At 40.5% G+C, this 17437-nt stretch overlaps 1 protein-coding gene across 1 annotated transcript in view; it reads right to left on the reverse strand.

Moving 5' to 3' along the window:
* LOC140493877 (uncharacterized) overlaps window positions 1-17437 on the reverse strand; it is a 183018-nt gene that overhangs the window by 46131 nt on the left and 119450 nt on the right. Inside the window, exons 31-34 of the mRNA XM_072592871.1 lie at window positions 17116-17318; window positions 16184-16358; window positions 12583-12830; window positions 7684-7867 (exon numbers count right to left, since the gene is read on the reverse strand). Coding sequence (XP_072448972.1) covers window positions 7684-7867; window positions 12583-12830; window positions 16184-16358; window positions 17116-17318 — 810 coding nt within the window. The remainder of the gene's footprint in view (window positions 1-7683; window positions 7868-12582; window positions 12831-16183; window positions 16359-17115; window positions 17319-17437) is intronic.

Below are 17437 nucleotides of genomic sequence, written 5' to 3' on the forward strand. Positions count from 1 at the left end.
TTATTTAAGAAAGCCTGCAGGGAAATGACTGGGAACTGCAGACTGGTAATCCTAATGGTGGATAAGTTGTTAGAGGGGATTCTGAGAGACAGGAAACCCTGGCATTTGGAGAGGTAAGGACTTATTTGGGGTAGTCAGCATATCTTTGTGTGTGGGAAATTGTCTCTCACAAATTTGATTGAGATTTTTAAAAGGGGTGACCAAGAATATACATCAGAGAAATGTGGTAATCAATATTTACATGGACTGTAGCAATGCCTTTGACAAGGTACCACACGGTAGGTTGTTGAGAAAGGCTACATCTCTTCGGATCCATGGAGAGCTAGTCAATTGGATATAAAATTAGCTTGACTTGAAAACACTGAGGGTGGAAGTAGAGGGTTGTTTTTCAGACTGAAGGTCTGTGACCAGGGATGTGCCACAGAGATCATTGCTGGATCCACTGTTGGTCATCATTTATATAAATGATTTGGATGAGAATTGTCTTGGAATGTAGCAAAATCTTGATCACTGGGCCAGTGGGCTGAGGATGGCAGGTGGAGCAGGTGGAGTTTAATTTAGATAAATGCAAGGTGTTGCATTTTGCTAAGTCAAACTAGGGCAGAAGTTACAAAGTTAATGCTAGGACCCTGGGGGTGTTATAGAACAAAGAGATCCAGGGGTACAGGTTCACAGTGGAATCAAAGATAGACAGGGTGAGAAGAAGGCTTTTCGCATGCTTGCTTTCTTCGGTCAGACCATATAGTATAATAGTTGGGACATATTGTTGCAGCTGTACAAGATGTTGGTGAGGATACATTTGGGTGCTGCATGCAGTTCTAGTCACCTTGCTATAAAAAGGATATTATTAAACTAGAAAGAGTGCAGAAATGCTTTATTAGGATGCTACATGGACTGGAAGGTTTGAGCCATAAGGAGAGGCTGGATAAGATGGGACTTTTTTCCCTGGAGCGTAGGAGACTGAGGGGTAACCTTAAATGGGTCTATAAAATCATGAGACTCATGGATAAAGCAGATAACCAACAGCATTTGCCCATGGTAAGGGTCTCTAAAACTGGAGGCCATAGGTTTAAGATGAGATGGGAAAGATACAAAAGACTCTGGAGGGATTTTTTTCATGATTTTTGGGCATGAACAGGCTGCCACAGTAGTGGTGGAAGCAAGTACAATTTTGTCATTTATGTAGGTACATGAATGGGATAGGTATGAAGGGATATGGACCAAACACAGGCAAATGGGACTGGTTGAGTTGTGAAAACAGGGTGGCATTAGCAAGTTGAGCTGAAGGGCCTGTTTCCATGCTGTAGACCTGTATGACTGTATGTAAGAGCTTTGAAGGATGTCAGGTAAAAAATAAATCACTGAGGGTGGTGCGAATTTACAATGCATCGCCTGTAAGGGTGGTCAGGGCAGAAACTCACATAACATCTAAGAAATATTCAGATGTGCATTTGCAGCGTCAAGATGTATAACTATAACAATGACTAAATGCTGGAAAATAGGACTAGAATAGTTAAGTACTTGATTTTGACAGGCTTAACACATCAAAGGGCCTTTTTCTGTGCTGTAGATCTGTATGATTCCTAGTTTGCACCAACAGAAACTATTCTCAATCTACATGAGGCCCAATTTCCAGCACATAGTCCACAGCCTTGAAAACAACCCAACCTTTCCAAGCTACTATTCATAGCTAAACTACTCCATCTAAAGCAACTTCCTGGAGAATCTCCTCTGCCCCTTCTCCAGTGCAATCATATCATTCTGTAGTGCAGCGACCAGAGTTGCACATGGTACTCCAACTGTGGTCTAACCAAGTTCTGTACAGCTTCAACATGACCTCCCTGCTCTTACAATCTATGTCATGACTGATGAAGGCAAGTGTCCTGCACGCTTTTGTAAGTACTCTATTAACCTGTCCTGGCAGCTTCGGCAATCTGTGGACAAGCACCCCAATATTCCTTTATTCCTCTGAGCTCCCTCGTGATTTGCCATTCATTAAGCACTCCCTTGTCATCTTCCATCTTCCAAAGTATATTACCTCTTTTTATCAGGGTTAAAATTTATCAGGGTGAAATTCCATCTGCTGTGGATCTGCCCAACTGACCAATCCATTTATATTCTCCCAATATCAAAGACCATCTTCCTCACTGTCAACCATCTGGTCAATCTTTGAGTCATCTGCAAAATTACTCATATTTACCTCCACATTTTCTTCTATATTGTTTATATATGTCACAAACAATAAGGGACTCAGTACTGATGTCTATGGACCACCATTAGTCTCTGGCCTCCAGTCACACAACCAGTCTTCTACCACTATCATTTGTCTTCTACCACAAAGCTAATTTTGCTTGTCAAAGTAGACACCTCACTCTTTCCCACATTATACTTCATCTGCTAAATTTTTTCCCACTTGCATTTTGATGTCTTAGGTATTAACATTGGTCTGCCCAAATTTACTGTGACTAGCTAAACCATACAGAGATGTAAAATCTCATATTTGTTATTGTTACAGTAGGATGGGATAAGAGGACTGTCTTCCTCAACTTCCACTACTCCATGAACTGTCACGCCCAAATTGGCACCTTTCTCTATGTTAGACTCAGAATAAAAGATCCATGAACCATACCAAGTTTTGAACACGAAAGTATAAATATGAATCCCTATAAATAATCCAGAACACACACACAAACAAAAACATTTTTTTGGTCAAAAACTATTCCATCTGTTCTGATGATGCCACCTTCCACAGGAAGGCCTCAGAAATGTCCATTTTACCTCACCGGTGGCAGAAAGGAAGTTTGTGGACTTGTCTACTGAGGTAGTATGGGCTGAGGTTAGAAACAGGAAAGGAGAGATCAGCCTGTTGGGAAGTTTTCTCTAGGCCTCTGAATAGTTCCAGAGATGTAGAGGAAAGGATAGCAAAGATAATTCTGGATGGGAGTGAGAGTAACAGGGTAGTTGTTATGGGGTCTTTAAACTTTCCAAATATTGACTGGAAATACTATAGTTTGAGTACTTTAGATGGGTCAGTTTTTGTCCAATGTGTGCAGGATTGTTTCCTGACACAGTATGTCGACAAGCCAAAAAGGGGCAAGGCCACATTGGATTTGGTAGTGGGGAATGAACCTGACCAGGTGTTAGATTTGGAGGTAGTTAAGCACTTTAATGATAATGACCACAGTTCGGTTATGTTTACTTTAGCAATGGAAAGGGATAGGTATACAACACAGAGCCAGAGTTATTGCTGGGGGAAGAGGCAATTATGATGCGATTAGGCAAGATTTAGGATACATAAGATGGGGAAGGAAACCACAGGGATGGACACAATGGAAGTGTGGAGCTTATTCAAGGAACAGCTGCTGCAGGTCCTTGATAACTACGTACCTATCAGACAGGAAGGAAGTTGTTGAGTGAGGGAGCTGTGGTTTAGTCAAGAAGTTGAATCTCTTGTCAAGAGGAAGAAGGCTTAGGTTAGGATGAGATGTGAGGGCTCAGTTAAGGCACTTGAGAGTTACAAGTCAGCCAGGAAAGACCTTAAGAGCGAGCTAAGAAGAGCCAGGAGGGGACATGAGAAGTCATTGGCAGATAGAATCAAAGAAAATCCAAAAGCTTTCTATAGGTATATCAGGAATAAAAGAATGAAAGATTAGGGCCAATCAAGGATAGCAGTGGGAAGTAATGCATGGAGTCCGAGGAGATAGGGAAAGCGCTAAATGAATATCTTTTGTCAGTATTCACACTGGAAAAAGACAATGTTGTTGAGGAGAATGTGGAGATACAGGCTACTAGACTATATGGGATTGAGGTTCACAAGGAGGAGGTGTTGGTAATTCTGGAAAGTGTGAAAATAGATAAGTCCCCTGGGTTGGATGGGATTTATCCTAGGATTCTCTGGGAGCCAGGGAGGAGATTGTAGAGCCTTTGGCTTTGATCTTTATGTCATCATTGTCTACAGGAATAGTGCCAGAAGAGTGGAGGATAGCAAATGTTGTTCCCTTGTTCAAGAATGGAGTAAAGATAACCCTGATAGTTATACACCAGTGAGCCTTACTTTGTTTGTGGATAAAGTGTTGGAAAAGGTTATAAATGATAGGATTTATAATCATCTAGAAAGGAATAAGTTGATTAGGGATAGTCAACGCGGTTTTGTGAAGGATAGGTCGTGCCTCACAAATCTTATTGAGTTCTTTGAGAAGGAGACCAACAGGTGGATGAGGGTAAAGTGTTCGATGTGGTGAATATGGATTTCAGAAAGCATTTAATCAGGTTCCCTGGTAGGCTATTGCACAAAATATGGAAGCATGGGATTGAGGGTGATTTGGTGGTTTAGATCAGAAGTTGCCTCACTGAAAGAAGACAGAGGGTGGCAGTTGATGGGAAATGTTCATTCTGGAATTCAGTTACAAGTGGTGTACCGTGGGGATCTGTTTTGTGGCGACTGCTGTTTGTCATTTTTATAAACGACTGCGCTGAGGGCATAGTAGGATGCGTTAGTAAATTTGCAGATGACAATAAGTAGGTGAAGTTGTGGATAATGCTGAAGGATGTTACAGGTTACAGAGGGATATATATATAAGCTGCAGAGCTGGGCTGAGAGGTGACAAATGGAGTTTAATATAGAAGAGTATGAGGTGATTCACTTCGGAAGGAGCAACAGGAATGTAGAGTACTGGGCTAATGGTAAGATCTTTGGCAGTGTAGACGAGCAGAGATCTCGATGTCCATGTACATAGATCCCTGAAAGTTGCCAGTCAGGTTGATAGGATTGTTAAGACGGCATATGGTGTGTTAGCTTTTATTGGTAGAGGAATTGAGTTTTGGAGCCAAGAGGTCATGCTGCAGCAGTACAAAACTCTGGTGCGGCTGTACTTGGAGTATTGCGTACAGTTCTGGTCACCGCATTTTAGGAAGGATGTGGAAGCTTTGGAAAGGGTTCAGGAGAGATTTACTAGGATGTTGCCTGGCATGGAGACAAAGTCTTATGAGGAAAGGCTGAGGGACATGAGGCTGTTTCGTTAGAGAGAAGATTGAGGGTGACATAATTGAGACATCCAAGATAATCAGAGGGTTAGATATGGTAGACATTGAGAGCCTTTTTCCTCAGATGGTGATGGCTAGCCCAAGGGGACATAACTTTAAATTGATGGTTGATAGACATAGGACAGATGTCATAGGCTGTTTCTTTACTCAGAGTAGTAGGGGCATGGAACACACTGCCTGCAACAGTAGTAGACTTGCCAACTTTAAGGGCATTTAAATGGTCATTGGATAAACATATGGGTGAAATTGGAATAGTGTAGGATAGATAGGCTTCAGATTGGTTCTGCAGGTCGGCACAACATCGAGGGCCTGTACTGCGCTGTAATGTTCTATATTCTACATTCTATGTTCAACTAAGATTCCCTGCTCCCATAGATGACAGGGGTATTAGCTGCTGCCGACCTATTTCTCACAATTCTTCTGGTTATACACTCCTCCCTCCCGCAACAGCACTAGCGTCCCTGTAGCCACAGAGACCCCCACAGTTGCACCACCTCCAGTGGGAAGCCACCACCAGACACATAGTCCCCTTCCCTCCCTTGTTAGAATTCCGCAGGGACTGTTCCCTCTGGAACTCCCTATTCCACTCCTCTACTTCTCACACCTCTCCACATTCCCACACGCTTGCAAAAGGTGCAGCACTTGCCTGTTTACCTTCTTCATCCTCCCTATCCAAAGACCCAGACACATTTTCCAGGTGAAGTAGCAATTTACATGTTGTTAATTCAGTCTAGTCTACTGTATTCACTACTCACAACACTGTATTCTATACACTCGGGAGACAAACTACAGGCTCGGTGACTGCAGAATACAAATGTTTAGTTTTAAAAATGACTCAGCTTCCAGTTGCCTGCCACTTCAACACACCACTGTGTTGCCATACCAACATTTCTGTCTCAGGCCTGCTGCAGTGCCCATTTGCGGGCCTTATACCCTTCAGGACTCAATGTCAAGTTTTACAATTTTAGAGTATGAGCACCTCCTTCCATGTCTATTATCCACCCTCACATCCAAAATCCTGTCTTGACATGGGTTGCTTTCAATACAGCTGACCTATTTCCCCTACCCGTAGCTCCCACTATCACCTATCTAGCTTCCTTTCTTCCCTCACTTACTATCAGTATTCTGTCTGTCTAGCTACCTTGTTTTCTCTCTCTCTCGCTCTCTCTTTGTCTGGTTCTGTCTCCATCTAATCCTCACTCACACCACTTCATTCATCAGCAGAAATACCGCCTATTCCTAGCTATCAGTTTTGAAGAAGGGTCACTGGACTCGAAACTCTGTTTCTCTGTCTCCATAGATGCTGCCAGACCTATTGAGTTTCTCCAGCAATTAATGTTTTTGTGTGTTTTTGGTCTTAATTCTTGAAAGCATGAGGCAATGAGATTTCAGATGTTCAGAATGCTGACAGTCTGAAATTCTGGCACACAAAATAGATGTCACTGAACACATTCACCTGTTGCAAGGGACCTTTGCGGATGCAGAATTTCAAGAAATGTCATGAAACCTGTTTAGAGGGCTCACAAAAAAGGCTATTTTCATGAAACAAGAGAGCCCAACTGGAAAGCTTCTTTTTTCCAGCAGGTTTCTCCTTACATAAAATACAACCAATCTCCAACAGAATGAGTTGTTTCCTTGTAAAAACAGTCAGACGTTTTCTTTGAGGTGAGTTCAAAGAAACAAGACCCAGCATGGAACATGTGATTGCTGATAAATGCCTTGCTAACACAAAAAGTTTCAATGTATGTTTTCACTGAACTTAAAAAAATAAGAATTCAAGTATCTCCACAGGATTTGAAATAAATTTACAATCCTTCATTCCCTCCAAAATAAAGTCTTCATGACGCTATTTATTATATATACTGTATTAACTGTCCTTAACTGTGGTGACAGTATGTCAGTACAGTCAACAGCAATGGTCATGGTTTATAGAAGAGGAAATCAACAGGATACTTGTTCAAGTCTGAATTCAAGTCCTTCTGGTTCCAGATATGTGCAATAAGATTTCTGAACAAGATGACTAGAAACATCTTTACACCATTATATAATTAAGTACAACCTCTACACTGATGGTTTTCAGCAGTGTCATGGATCAGTCATCAGTTGAGATTTGGCCTTTGTGGGTTTGTAAAAATGTTGCAAGGATGTTTACCCAAGAGACCACAAGTATTTTTTTTTGCAAAGAGGTCTACAGAATGTATTTCTAACAAGCTCTAGAATATGTAGGCAACATTAACCTCCTAGTTACCATATGTCATCCACATATTCAAGTATTGCAACATTATCAGCATTTGCTTGCCTTAGAGTATTCCTTATTAGCACTGAGAAAATGTACACTTACGCTTGAACACTCTTGAAAATAAATCAGCTGGCAGAGCTTACAAGACAAGGAAATGAGCCGAGTTGGCTCCCACATTGTTCTTAATTCATTCCGTAGATACTTACATTATTTCAAGTGCAGTTTAATATAAGGTACAAATGAAATTGAAATATCTATTACTACAGAATACATAGATTTTCTCTTAGGGCCTTATGTATTTGTAATGTTTGTAATAATATTGTCTTTAATGTGCACAAATCAAAACTCATACTTCCTAAATGTCTTATTTCAAAGAGTTTATAGATAATATAAATGCTTACCACACTGCCCTTGCGTATTATTTTCAAATATTTCACTTGGAAGTTTGATTGCAAAAGCTAAACCATTGAACGTAACAAATCCCTTTAGTTTGGGAATTTCAAGCATCACATTAAGGCCTGAGCTGGAGATTTTCACACCATCTCTTGAATAGGGTAGTGACACAATGCTGTCATTAACAGTTACCTGAAAATTAAGATGAACTGTTACAATTTTTCTGAATGTCAGAAGTGGTTTTATGTAGAATCATAGAATGATACAGTGCCAAAGAAGAACATCTCAAATCCAGACTGACTCTTTAGCAGAGGAAACCAATTAATCATTTTCCCCCAAACTTTTTCCACAGACTAATATTTCCCCCAAACTTTTTCCCTTCAAGTATATATGGAATTACTCAAAAAGTAGTATTACTAAATCCATCTACTGCCCTTTAAAGCAGTGTAAGTTTGTAAGAACTCAAAAATTTGTTTTCTTTATGCCACCTTTGGTTCTTTTATCTTTTACTATAAATCTGTATCCTCTCATTATTGACCCTTCTGCAACGGAAACAATTTATCCTTGTTTACTGCAGCAAAATCCTTCAGGACTTTGAATAGCATCAAATCTCCCCATAATCTCTCTGCTCTAAGAACTACTCCGATTTTCCATGTCTGTCTGCATAACTCATATCTTTCATCCCAAGGACTATTCTCAAGTTTTCCACAATCTAAAAAACAACACTTCTCCATAATTTTTTTACTTTCTGTCCTTTAGCTAATTATGCACTTACGCTGTAGTAATTGGGCTTTAATTTTGCTGACAAGTCTATTATGTGTTGCTTTATCAAATGCTTGTTGACAGTTTACATTACAATATCATAGAGTTCCTATAATGTGGAAATGGGCCATTCGGTCCAATGGGTCCACGCCAACCCTCCAAAGAGTATCCCATCCAGACTCATCTCCTTTACCCATCCCTGTAACCCTGCATTTCCCATAGCTAACCCACTTAGCATGCACATCCTGAACACTATGGACAATTTAGCATGGCCAATCCACCTGACATGCATATCTTTGAACTGTGGAAAGAAGCGAGAGCACCCAGCGGAAACCCACACAGACAGAGGGAGAATGTGCAAACTCCACAAAGACAGGCGTTTGAAGGTGGAATTGAACCCAGGTCCCCGGCACTGTGAGGCAGCCACCCTACAAATCAGGTTAGAGTCATAGAGTCATGTAACATGGAAACAGGCCCTTTGGCCCAAACTGATCCATGTGACCATGATGCCCACTCAGTTAGCTCCAATTGCCTGATTTTGATCCATTTCTCTCTAAACCCTTCCCATTGTTATTAAGCATTATTAAATTGTTTGATTGGAGCAGATTTTTGTCAGGTGGGTTCAGGAAGGATTATTTACTCAACATGTCGATCGACCGACTAGATAGGAGGCCATATTGGATTTGGTACTCGGCAGTGACCCAGGTCAGATGTCAGATCTCTTGGTGGGAGAACATTTCAGTGATAGTGATCACAACTCCCCGACCTTTACTATAGTCATGGAAATGGATAGGAGCAGGTGATATAGGAAAGTATTTAATTGGGGGAGGGGGAATTACAATGCTTTCAGGCAGGAACTGTGGAGCATAAATTGGGAACAGATATTTTCAGGGAAATGCACAACAGAAATGTGGAGGTTGTTTGTGGGGCACTTGATGCAAGTGCTAGTTAGGTTTGTCCCACTGAGGGAAGGAAGGGATGATAGGGTGAAGGAACCTTGGATGGCAAGAAATATGGAACATCTAATCAAGAGGAAGAAGGAAGCTCATTTAAAGTTGAGGAAATAAGGATGAGACAGGGCTCTGGAGGGTTACAAGGTAGCTAGGAAAGAACTGAAGAATGGACTTAGGAGAGTGAGAAGGGGGCATGAAAAACCCTTGGCGAGTAGGATTAAAGAAAATCCCAAGGCGTTCTACACTTATGTGAGGAGAAAAAGACTGGCCAAAGTGAGTGTAGGGCCGATCAGGGATAATGGAGGGAACCTGCACCTGGAGTCGGTGGAGATAGGGAAGGTCCTTAATGAATACTTTGCTTCAGTATTCACTAGTGAGAGAGACCTTGTCATTTGTGAGGACAATGTAAAACAGTCTGATTTGGTCAAACAGATTGATGCTGAGAATAAGGATGTGCTGGGAATTTTGAAAAACATGAGGATGGTGAAGTCTCCTGGGCCAGATGGGATATACCCAAGGTTTCTTCAGGAAGCAAGGGAAGAGATTGCTGAGCCTTTGGTGATGATCTTTGCATCCTCACTGTCCACTGGAGTAGTACCAGATGATTGGAGGGTGGCAAGTGATATTCCCTTGTTCAAGAAAGGGAATAGGAATAACCCTGAGAATTACAAACCAGTCAGTCTTATGTCAGTGGTAGGCAAATTATTGGAGAGGATTTTGAGAGACAGGATTTATGATTATTTGGAAAAGCATAGTTTGATTAGAGATAGTCAACATGGTTTTGTGAGAAACAGGTCATGCCTCACAAGCCTTCTGGTTTCTTTGAGGATGTGACAAAACACATTGATGAAGGTAGAGCAGTGAATGTGGTATGTATGGATTTAGTAAGGCATTTGATAAGGTTCCCCATGGTAGGCTCATTCAGATAGTAAGGAGGTATGGAATACAGGGAAATTTGGCTGTCTGGATACAGAATTGGCTGGTCCATAGAAGATAGAGGGTGGTAATAGATGGAAAGTATTCAGCCTGGACATGGTGATCAATGGTGTTCCACAGGGATATGTTCTGAGACCTCTGCTCTTTGTGATTTTTATAAATGACTTGGATGAGAAGGTGGATGGGTGGCCTGGACCTCTCCATCTCCATTAATGATGACCGACTTGATACTGACATTTTTTACAAACCCATCGATTCCCACAGCTCCCTGGATTACACCTCTTCCCACCCTACCGCCTGCAAAAATGCCATCCCATATTCCCATTTCCTCTGCCTTCCAGCTCAGCACTGTTCTCATGACCTGTCCTACCTGCCAATCTCCCTTCCCAGCTATTCGCTCCACCCTCCCCTCTGACCTATCACCTCCATCCCCACCCCCTTACACCAATTGTACTCCTTGCTACCTTCTCCCCAGCTCCACCCCCCCAATGTATCTCTCCACCCTGGAGGCTCCCTGCCTCCATTCCTGATGAAGGGCTTTTGTTTGAAACGTCAATTTTCCTGCTCCTTGGATGCTGCCTGACCTGCTGTGCTTTTCTAACACCACTCTGATCTAAACTCTGGTTTCCAGCATCTGCAATCCTCACTTTTGCTGGAAACAAAGGTGGATGGGTGGGTTAGTAAGTTTGCTGATTACACAAAGGTTGGTGGAGTTGTGGAGAGCTGTTTGTAGGTTCCAATGGGACATTGCCAGCTTGCAGAGCTTGGTTGAGAAGCAATAGATGAGATCTACCTTGGAAAAGCATGAAGTGATTCATTTTGGAAGGTTGAACTTGAATGCAGATTACAGGGTTAAAGGCAGGATTCTTGCCAGTGTGGAGGAACAGAGGGATCTTGGATTCCACATTCATAGATCCCTCAAAGTTGCCACCCAAGTTGGTAGAGGCTTAGAACGTGTATGGTATGTTGGCTTTCATTAGCAGGGAATTGAATTTAAGAGCCCTGAGTTTATGCTGCAGCTCTGGTTAGACTATGGTTAACATGTTGTGTTCAGTTCTGTTTGCTCATTGTAGGAAGGATGCGGAGGCTTTAGAGAGGGTGCAGAGGAGATTTACTAGGATGCTCCCTGAACTGGGCATGTCTTATGAAGAAAGATTGAGGGAGCTGGGTCTTTTCTCATGAGAAGAAGGATAAGAGGTGACTTGATAGAGATATACAAGATGATGAGAGGCACAGGCAGAGTGGATAGTCAAGACTTATTTCCCAGGGCAGAAATGGTTATCATGACGGGGGCATAATTTTAAAGTGATTGGCGGTAGTTTTAGGGGAAATGTCAGAGGTAGATTCTTAACACAGAGGTGGTGGGTGCATGGAATACACTGCCAGCAGTGGTACATTAGGGACATTTAAGGAACTCTTGGAAAGGCACATGGATGATAGTAAAATGAAGGGAATGTATGTTAGCTTGATCTTAGAGTAGGATAAAAGATCAGAACAACATCGAGGGCCAAAGGGCCTGTACTGTGCTGTTCTATGTTCCATGTTTTATTTATCCTTTTGGACTCACCTAATTTCTTATTCACATGTACGTTTGTTGCATTATCAATTCTTCTCACTTTTCATACTGAATAAATTCATGCATTGTTAATTCAAAACAACCTAGTTAAATCAATTCTTTTTAAAACTTCAATTTATTTGGACTTGGGAAATAGTATCCACAAGGAAATGGATTCCTTTTAAATAAACCTTGTTTCAACCAATCATGACAATGGGTGAATAATGAAGGTTCATAAAAACATAAGGAGTAAGAGTAGGAGTAGACCATCTGGCCCACCAATCCTGCTCTGCCACTCAATAAGATCATGGCTGATCTTTTTGTGGACTCAAATCCACTTACCCACACTCTCACCATATCCTTTAATTCCTTTGTTGTTCAAAAAATATCTACCTGAGCTTAATCCCTCCTCACATGGGACCTTAACAATTTGGGTTTCCTATTTGGAACTGTAACAAACTGGGGAATCTCACTCAGGGTTTGGTTGAGACACGAGTAATGACATGTATTATCTCAGTCACAGTCTTTGCCTTTGTGAGAAGGTTTACCTTTTGGTCCCTAATTGGAATTCACCTTTGCTTCCCTTCCCTTTTATACTGATGTATAAATAAAAGCTTAAGGTCCCTTTTATGTTAGCCACTTAAATGATTGCAATCAATGCATGGTAAAGTGCTTCCAAGGATAAAAATACATATAGTTACCTGGTGCTGAATTCCAGTTGGATCAATATTTGTGATCTGAATGTCCAGGTTTTCAAATTTCACCATAATAGCATGTGGGCAAGAGAGACTATTTTGAATGTCACAGTGATAGTTGTCAATGTAAATACCAAAACTGGTAGATGATGGGGTTGTTTCTTCCACAAGGACATAGGTACAATTGCCATCATAGGTGTAGTATTGACCATCAAATGTAACAAAATGTGATCCTCCCCATCCATTGCAGTAGCCTACATGGATATTAAATTTTAAAGTCATCGGTTTAATGTCAGCAATAATATAGAAATTATTTTTCCTAAGGAAGTCAAAATAACTTGTAAAATGAACTTGTGATATATTCCATTTCACATATTCTACCATGTTTTCTCTTTTACTTCATCAAAGTAGCAGCTAAACAGTTACACATAACAATTAAAGACATTCCTCCACAATGAAATAAAATACAGTAAATGATTAGGTGTAGCAGTAGCACTAATACATTTGTCACCACAGTCATTGCTTAAATGCTGAAGTGTAGCTAAGCCTAGAACTAGATAGAGTCATAGAGTCATAAGGATATACCCTTCGGTCCAACTTGTCCATGCCGAACAGATATCCCAACCTACTGTAGTCCCACTTGCCAGCACCCAGATCATAACCCTCCAAACCCTTCCTATTCATATACCCATCCAGTTGCCTTTTAAATGTTGCAATTGTACCAGCCTCCGCCCACTTTGTCTGGCAGCTCATTCCATACATGTACCACCCTCTGCGTGAAAAAGTTGCTCCTTAGGTCTCTTTTATATCTTTCCCCTCTCACCCTAAACAGATGTCCTCAAGTTCTGGACTTCCCCATCTCAGGGAAAAGACTTTGTCTATTTACCCTATCCATGCCCCTCATTTATAAACCTCTATAAGGTCACCCCTCAGCCTCCGATGCTCCAGGGAAAACAGCGCCAGCCTATTCAACCTCTCCCTGTAGCTCAAATCCTCCAACCCTGGCAACATCCTTATAAATCTTTCCTGGACCCTTTCAGTTTCCAATAGGAAGGAGACCAGAATTGCACACAATATTCCAAAAGTGGACAAACCGATGTCCTGTACAACCGCAACATGACCTCCCAACTCCTATACACAATACTTTGACCAATAAAGGAAAGCACACCAAACACCTTCTTCACTATCCTATCTACCTGCGACTCTATTTTCAAGGAGCTATGAACCTGCACTCCAAGGTCTGTTTGTTCAGCAACACTCTCTAGGACCTAACCATTAAGTGTATAAGTCCTGCTAAGATTTACTTTGCAAAAATTCAACACCTTGCATTTACCTAATCCTCAGTCCATTGGCTCATCTGATCAAGATCCCATTGTAATCTGAGGTAACCTTCTTTGCTGTCCACTACACCTCCAATTTTGGTGTTATCAGCACACCTACTAACTATACCTCCTAAGTTCACAACCAAACCATTTATAGAAATGATAAAAAGTGGTGGACCCAGCACCGATCCTTGTGGCACTGCATTGGTCACAGGCATTCAGTCTGAGAAACAACCCTTCACCACCACCCTCTGTCTTCTACCTTTGAGCCAGTTCTGTATCCAAATGGCTAGTACTCCCTGTATTCCATAAGTTCTAACCTTGCTAATCAGTCTCCCATGAGGAACCTTGTCAAACACCTTACTGAAGTCCATATAGATCACATGTACTGCTCTGCCCTCATCAATCCTCTTTGCTTCTTCTTCAAAAAACATCAATCAAGTTCATGAGACATAATTTCCCATGCACAAAGCCATGATGACTATCCCTGATCAGTCCTTGCCTTTCCAAATACATGTAAATCTTGTCCCTCAGGATTCCCTCCAACAAGATACGTGACAATAATTCATTTTCAGTAGTTTTGCTTTCTCCAAAGCTACTTTTGCCATCAAAATAGTAATACCCTCTTAACTGACACTGAATAAACCCTTGGCACATTCCGAAGATGAGAAATGGTATCCAACTATATATTAGCTCCCAACCAACATCACCTGCCAAAATATATGGTCATCAACACATTGTTGATTGTGAGAAATCTGATTTTTTAAAATCATATTTGCTTAATTATACTTGAAGAATGATATATTAACTGCAAGCTCTTTGGGATGTTACTTTATGAATGGTCCTTTTCATTATCTTCTTTTTTAAAATGGTTATTCAGCTACTTCATTGCCACAATTCTGATATTGATGTTAAAAAATCCTACTGAATGAAACCCCAGTAAAAAGTGGACATTAGCATTTCATTTATTAATGTTAAGGTGAAATATGAAAAACAAAACACTGATCAAAATAACAACTGAATATAATAGTTATTCAATCTATGAATAGATGATCGCTATTCTTTCTCTCACTTTTTGCATTATCCTCATATTCTACTTGCAAGCAGTTTCTAGCTGGAATGTTGAGAGAGATTATAGGCAGAATCTCATAGGGATCTGAATGACATGGCTATGGTAAGATGTGTGACAAAATTAGGCAAGCATCTTTAATTAATCAAGATTATCGCGCCCCATATTTTACACTTTACACAAGTGACATGACTAGATTTTTGTCAATCAGGAGTGAATTGCCAATTAACATTGATTAATGCTTGTTAAAATCCCTGTTGACAACACAATTTGCCTCATTAATATTGTGTTTGCAATCTTACCAAACTCAATCAATTAGCTCAACATCAAGGAAACCCAACAGGAAAACCAGACAGAATGTTTGTTGTGTTGAGTTCCTTGTTTGTTCCAAATGAATTCAATTTTGGACAAAGCACACCTACATAATAGAGCACACTGCATGGGCACTAGCCACACATAACCTACATCCATGGATATTAACATTCTGTATTTGTCAGCCTCCAAGATCCCTTATGGCACATGTCTGATCCACTTACAGGACACTTTTCACTTTGATCCTGTACCTTGGGCTGAACTGTTAATGATCAGTGTAATACTACAGCAAGGACACTGTGTTCAGGATCCTGTCAGCAAAGTGGAACACTGATTCTCCCTGTTTGCAATGACTGCAGAAAATATGAGGAGCTGTGTAGGATAACATGATTGACAGTGCTTGTCTGGGTGCACAATTGTTGTTGAAGACAGCACCTGCACTATGGATGATAGTCAATTCTGTGATCTATGGTGAGTGGTGATTCTTCTGAGAATGGTATGCGGTGAGATAGGCCAAGAACAACAACCACTACACCTACCGCAAATATGCTATCGACATCTGGAGTGATGAAAAAGGATAAACTCTAGAGCCATTACATCAGGGGTTAGTGAAAATAGTGGAAGCATTTAAGGAAATAGCTCATGAGAAATTGAAATGGCATGATGATCCGTTGCATAGAGAGAGAGAACAAGTGAGATTGTAACTATGGTAAAGAAAGTGATGAAGATGGGCATGGCAGGTAGATGAGAAGAAGGCGGCCTAAGATCAAGTGGTGGTGAGAGATTTAAACAATGCGGAATTGGAACAAGAATGGATGATTGACAAGAAGAGATGAGAAGGGCAATCAACCAGGTTAATAGTTTTGATTAAGAAATTGTCATTTTCTTTCAATTTTGTACTTACAGTCACACTCATAATGGTAACAACAACCATTTTCATCGTACACTTTGACAGGTTCATGGCCATTGGCACATTCAAGAGGTTCAACAGTTGGACAGACCACAGGTTGTATGGAAATGATATTCTTTTCTATACATGTTGCCATTAAACATTCACAGAGTAACCATGTCTCATTATGCTGTAATAAATAGACAAATAGTTTAGACACACATTCGGGCATGGTACATACTATTTATCATATTCTATTTAAACATCTATTATTAGTATTTTTATCCTTTCCTGAATAATTTATTGTTAATATTCATCATTGCTGTTTCCAGTTGGACCTGACTGTAGACACTAATGAACTGTGCTGTTTCCATTCCAGCTTTATTTATATAGTTTCTGGTAATTTTCAACTATCACTTTTCTATCTTAAGTAGTTTGGGTGAATAATCTGAATGGCCATCTACAGCTATGTTTCCTTCTTCAATATGCAATGTATTGTGCTGGTCTTTATTGAGAGTTCACCACTGCATAGTGCTGCATTTAGTAATTAATTCAGATCCTTGAATAACTTGACATTGAATGTTATTTTCATCTAGAGTTGGAACATTTGACTCCTTAGGTCGGAGGAACTGTTATGTGATATCACTGATTTGATTTCACACATTTTACTCCTGATTATAATTAACATAATAATTTTATTGTGCTATGAATGACATCAAGGATTATGGGGATCTTTTGGGAAAATGGTATTAAAGTAAATTATCTGCCAAGATCTAAAATTGCAAACAGGCTGAAAGGGCCAAATGGCCTGCTCCTGCTCCTATGAGATCAAATATACTAATCTGGTGACTGAATCATATGCAGGTATAATGATTGCTCAATACATTATAAAATTGACATTGTCTTCTTGCCATAAAGTACGGTGCTATCAAATAACATATACTTGCCTGTCTTGGAGGATCAAAATCTGGACAAGCTTCTATTTTTGTGATAGGTTCAGTTGGAGAGCTGGTACTACTCATAGGTGTGCTTGTAGGAGAAGGTTTTGTGGTTCCACAAGGCCATATATGTTTTTCAATACTACAAGTGTCATTGCATTTTGCAAAGATGCAAAATCCATCTTTGTCAGTGTAGTTATATATAATTTCACCTAAAATGTACAAAAAGGAAGATACTGAATTTAATGTGTTTTAATAGCACACAGTAAACAGAAGATTCACAAAAGGGCTTCCCATGCCACTAAGTAGCAAAAGTTACAAATAGATGTTT

Source organism: Chiloscyllium punctatum, chromosome 22, assembly GCF_047496795.1.
Source record: "Chiloscyllium punctatum isolate Juve2018m chromosome 22, sChiPun1.3, whole genome shotgun sequence".
NCBI lineage: Eukaryota > Metazoa > Chordata > Chondrichthyes > Orectolobiformes > Hemiscylliidae > Chiloscyllium > Chiloscyllium punctatum.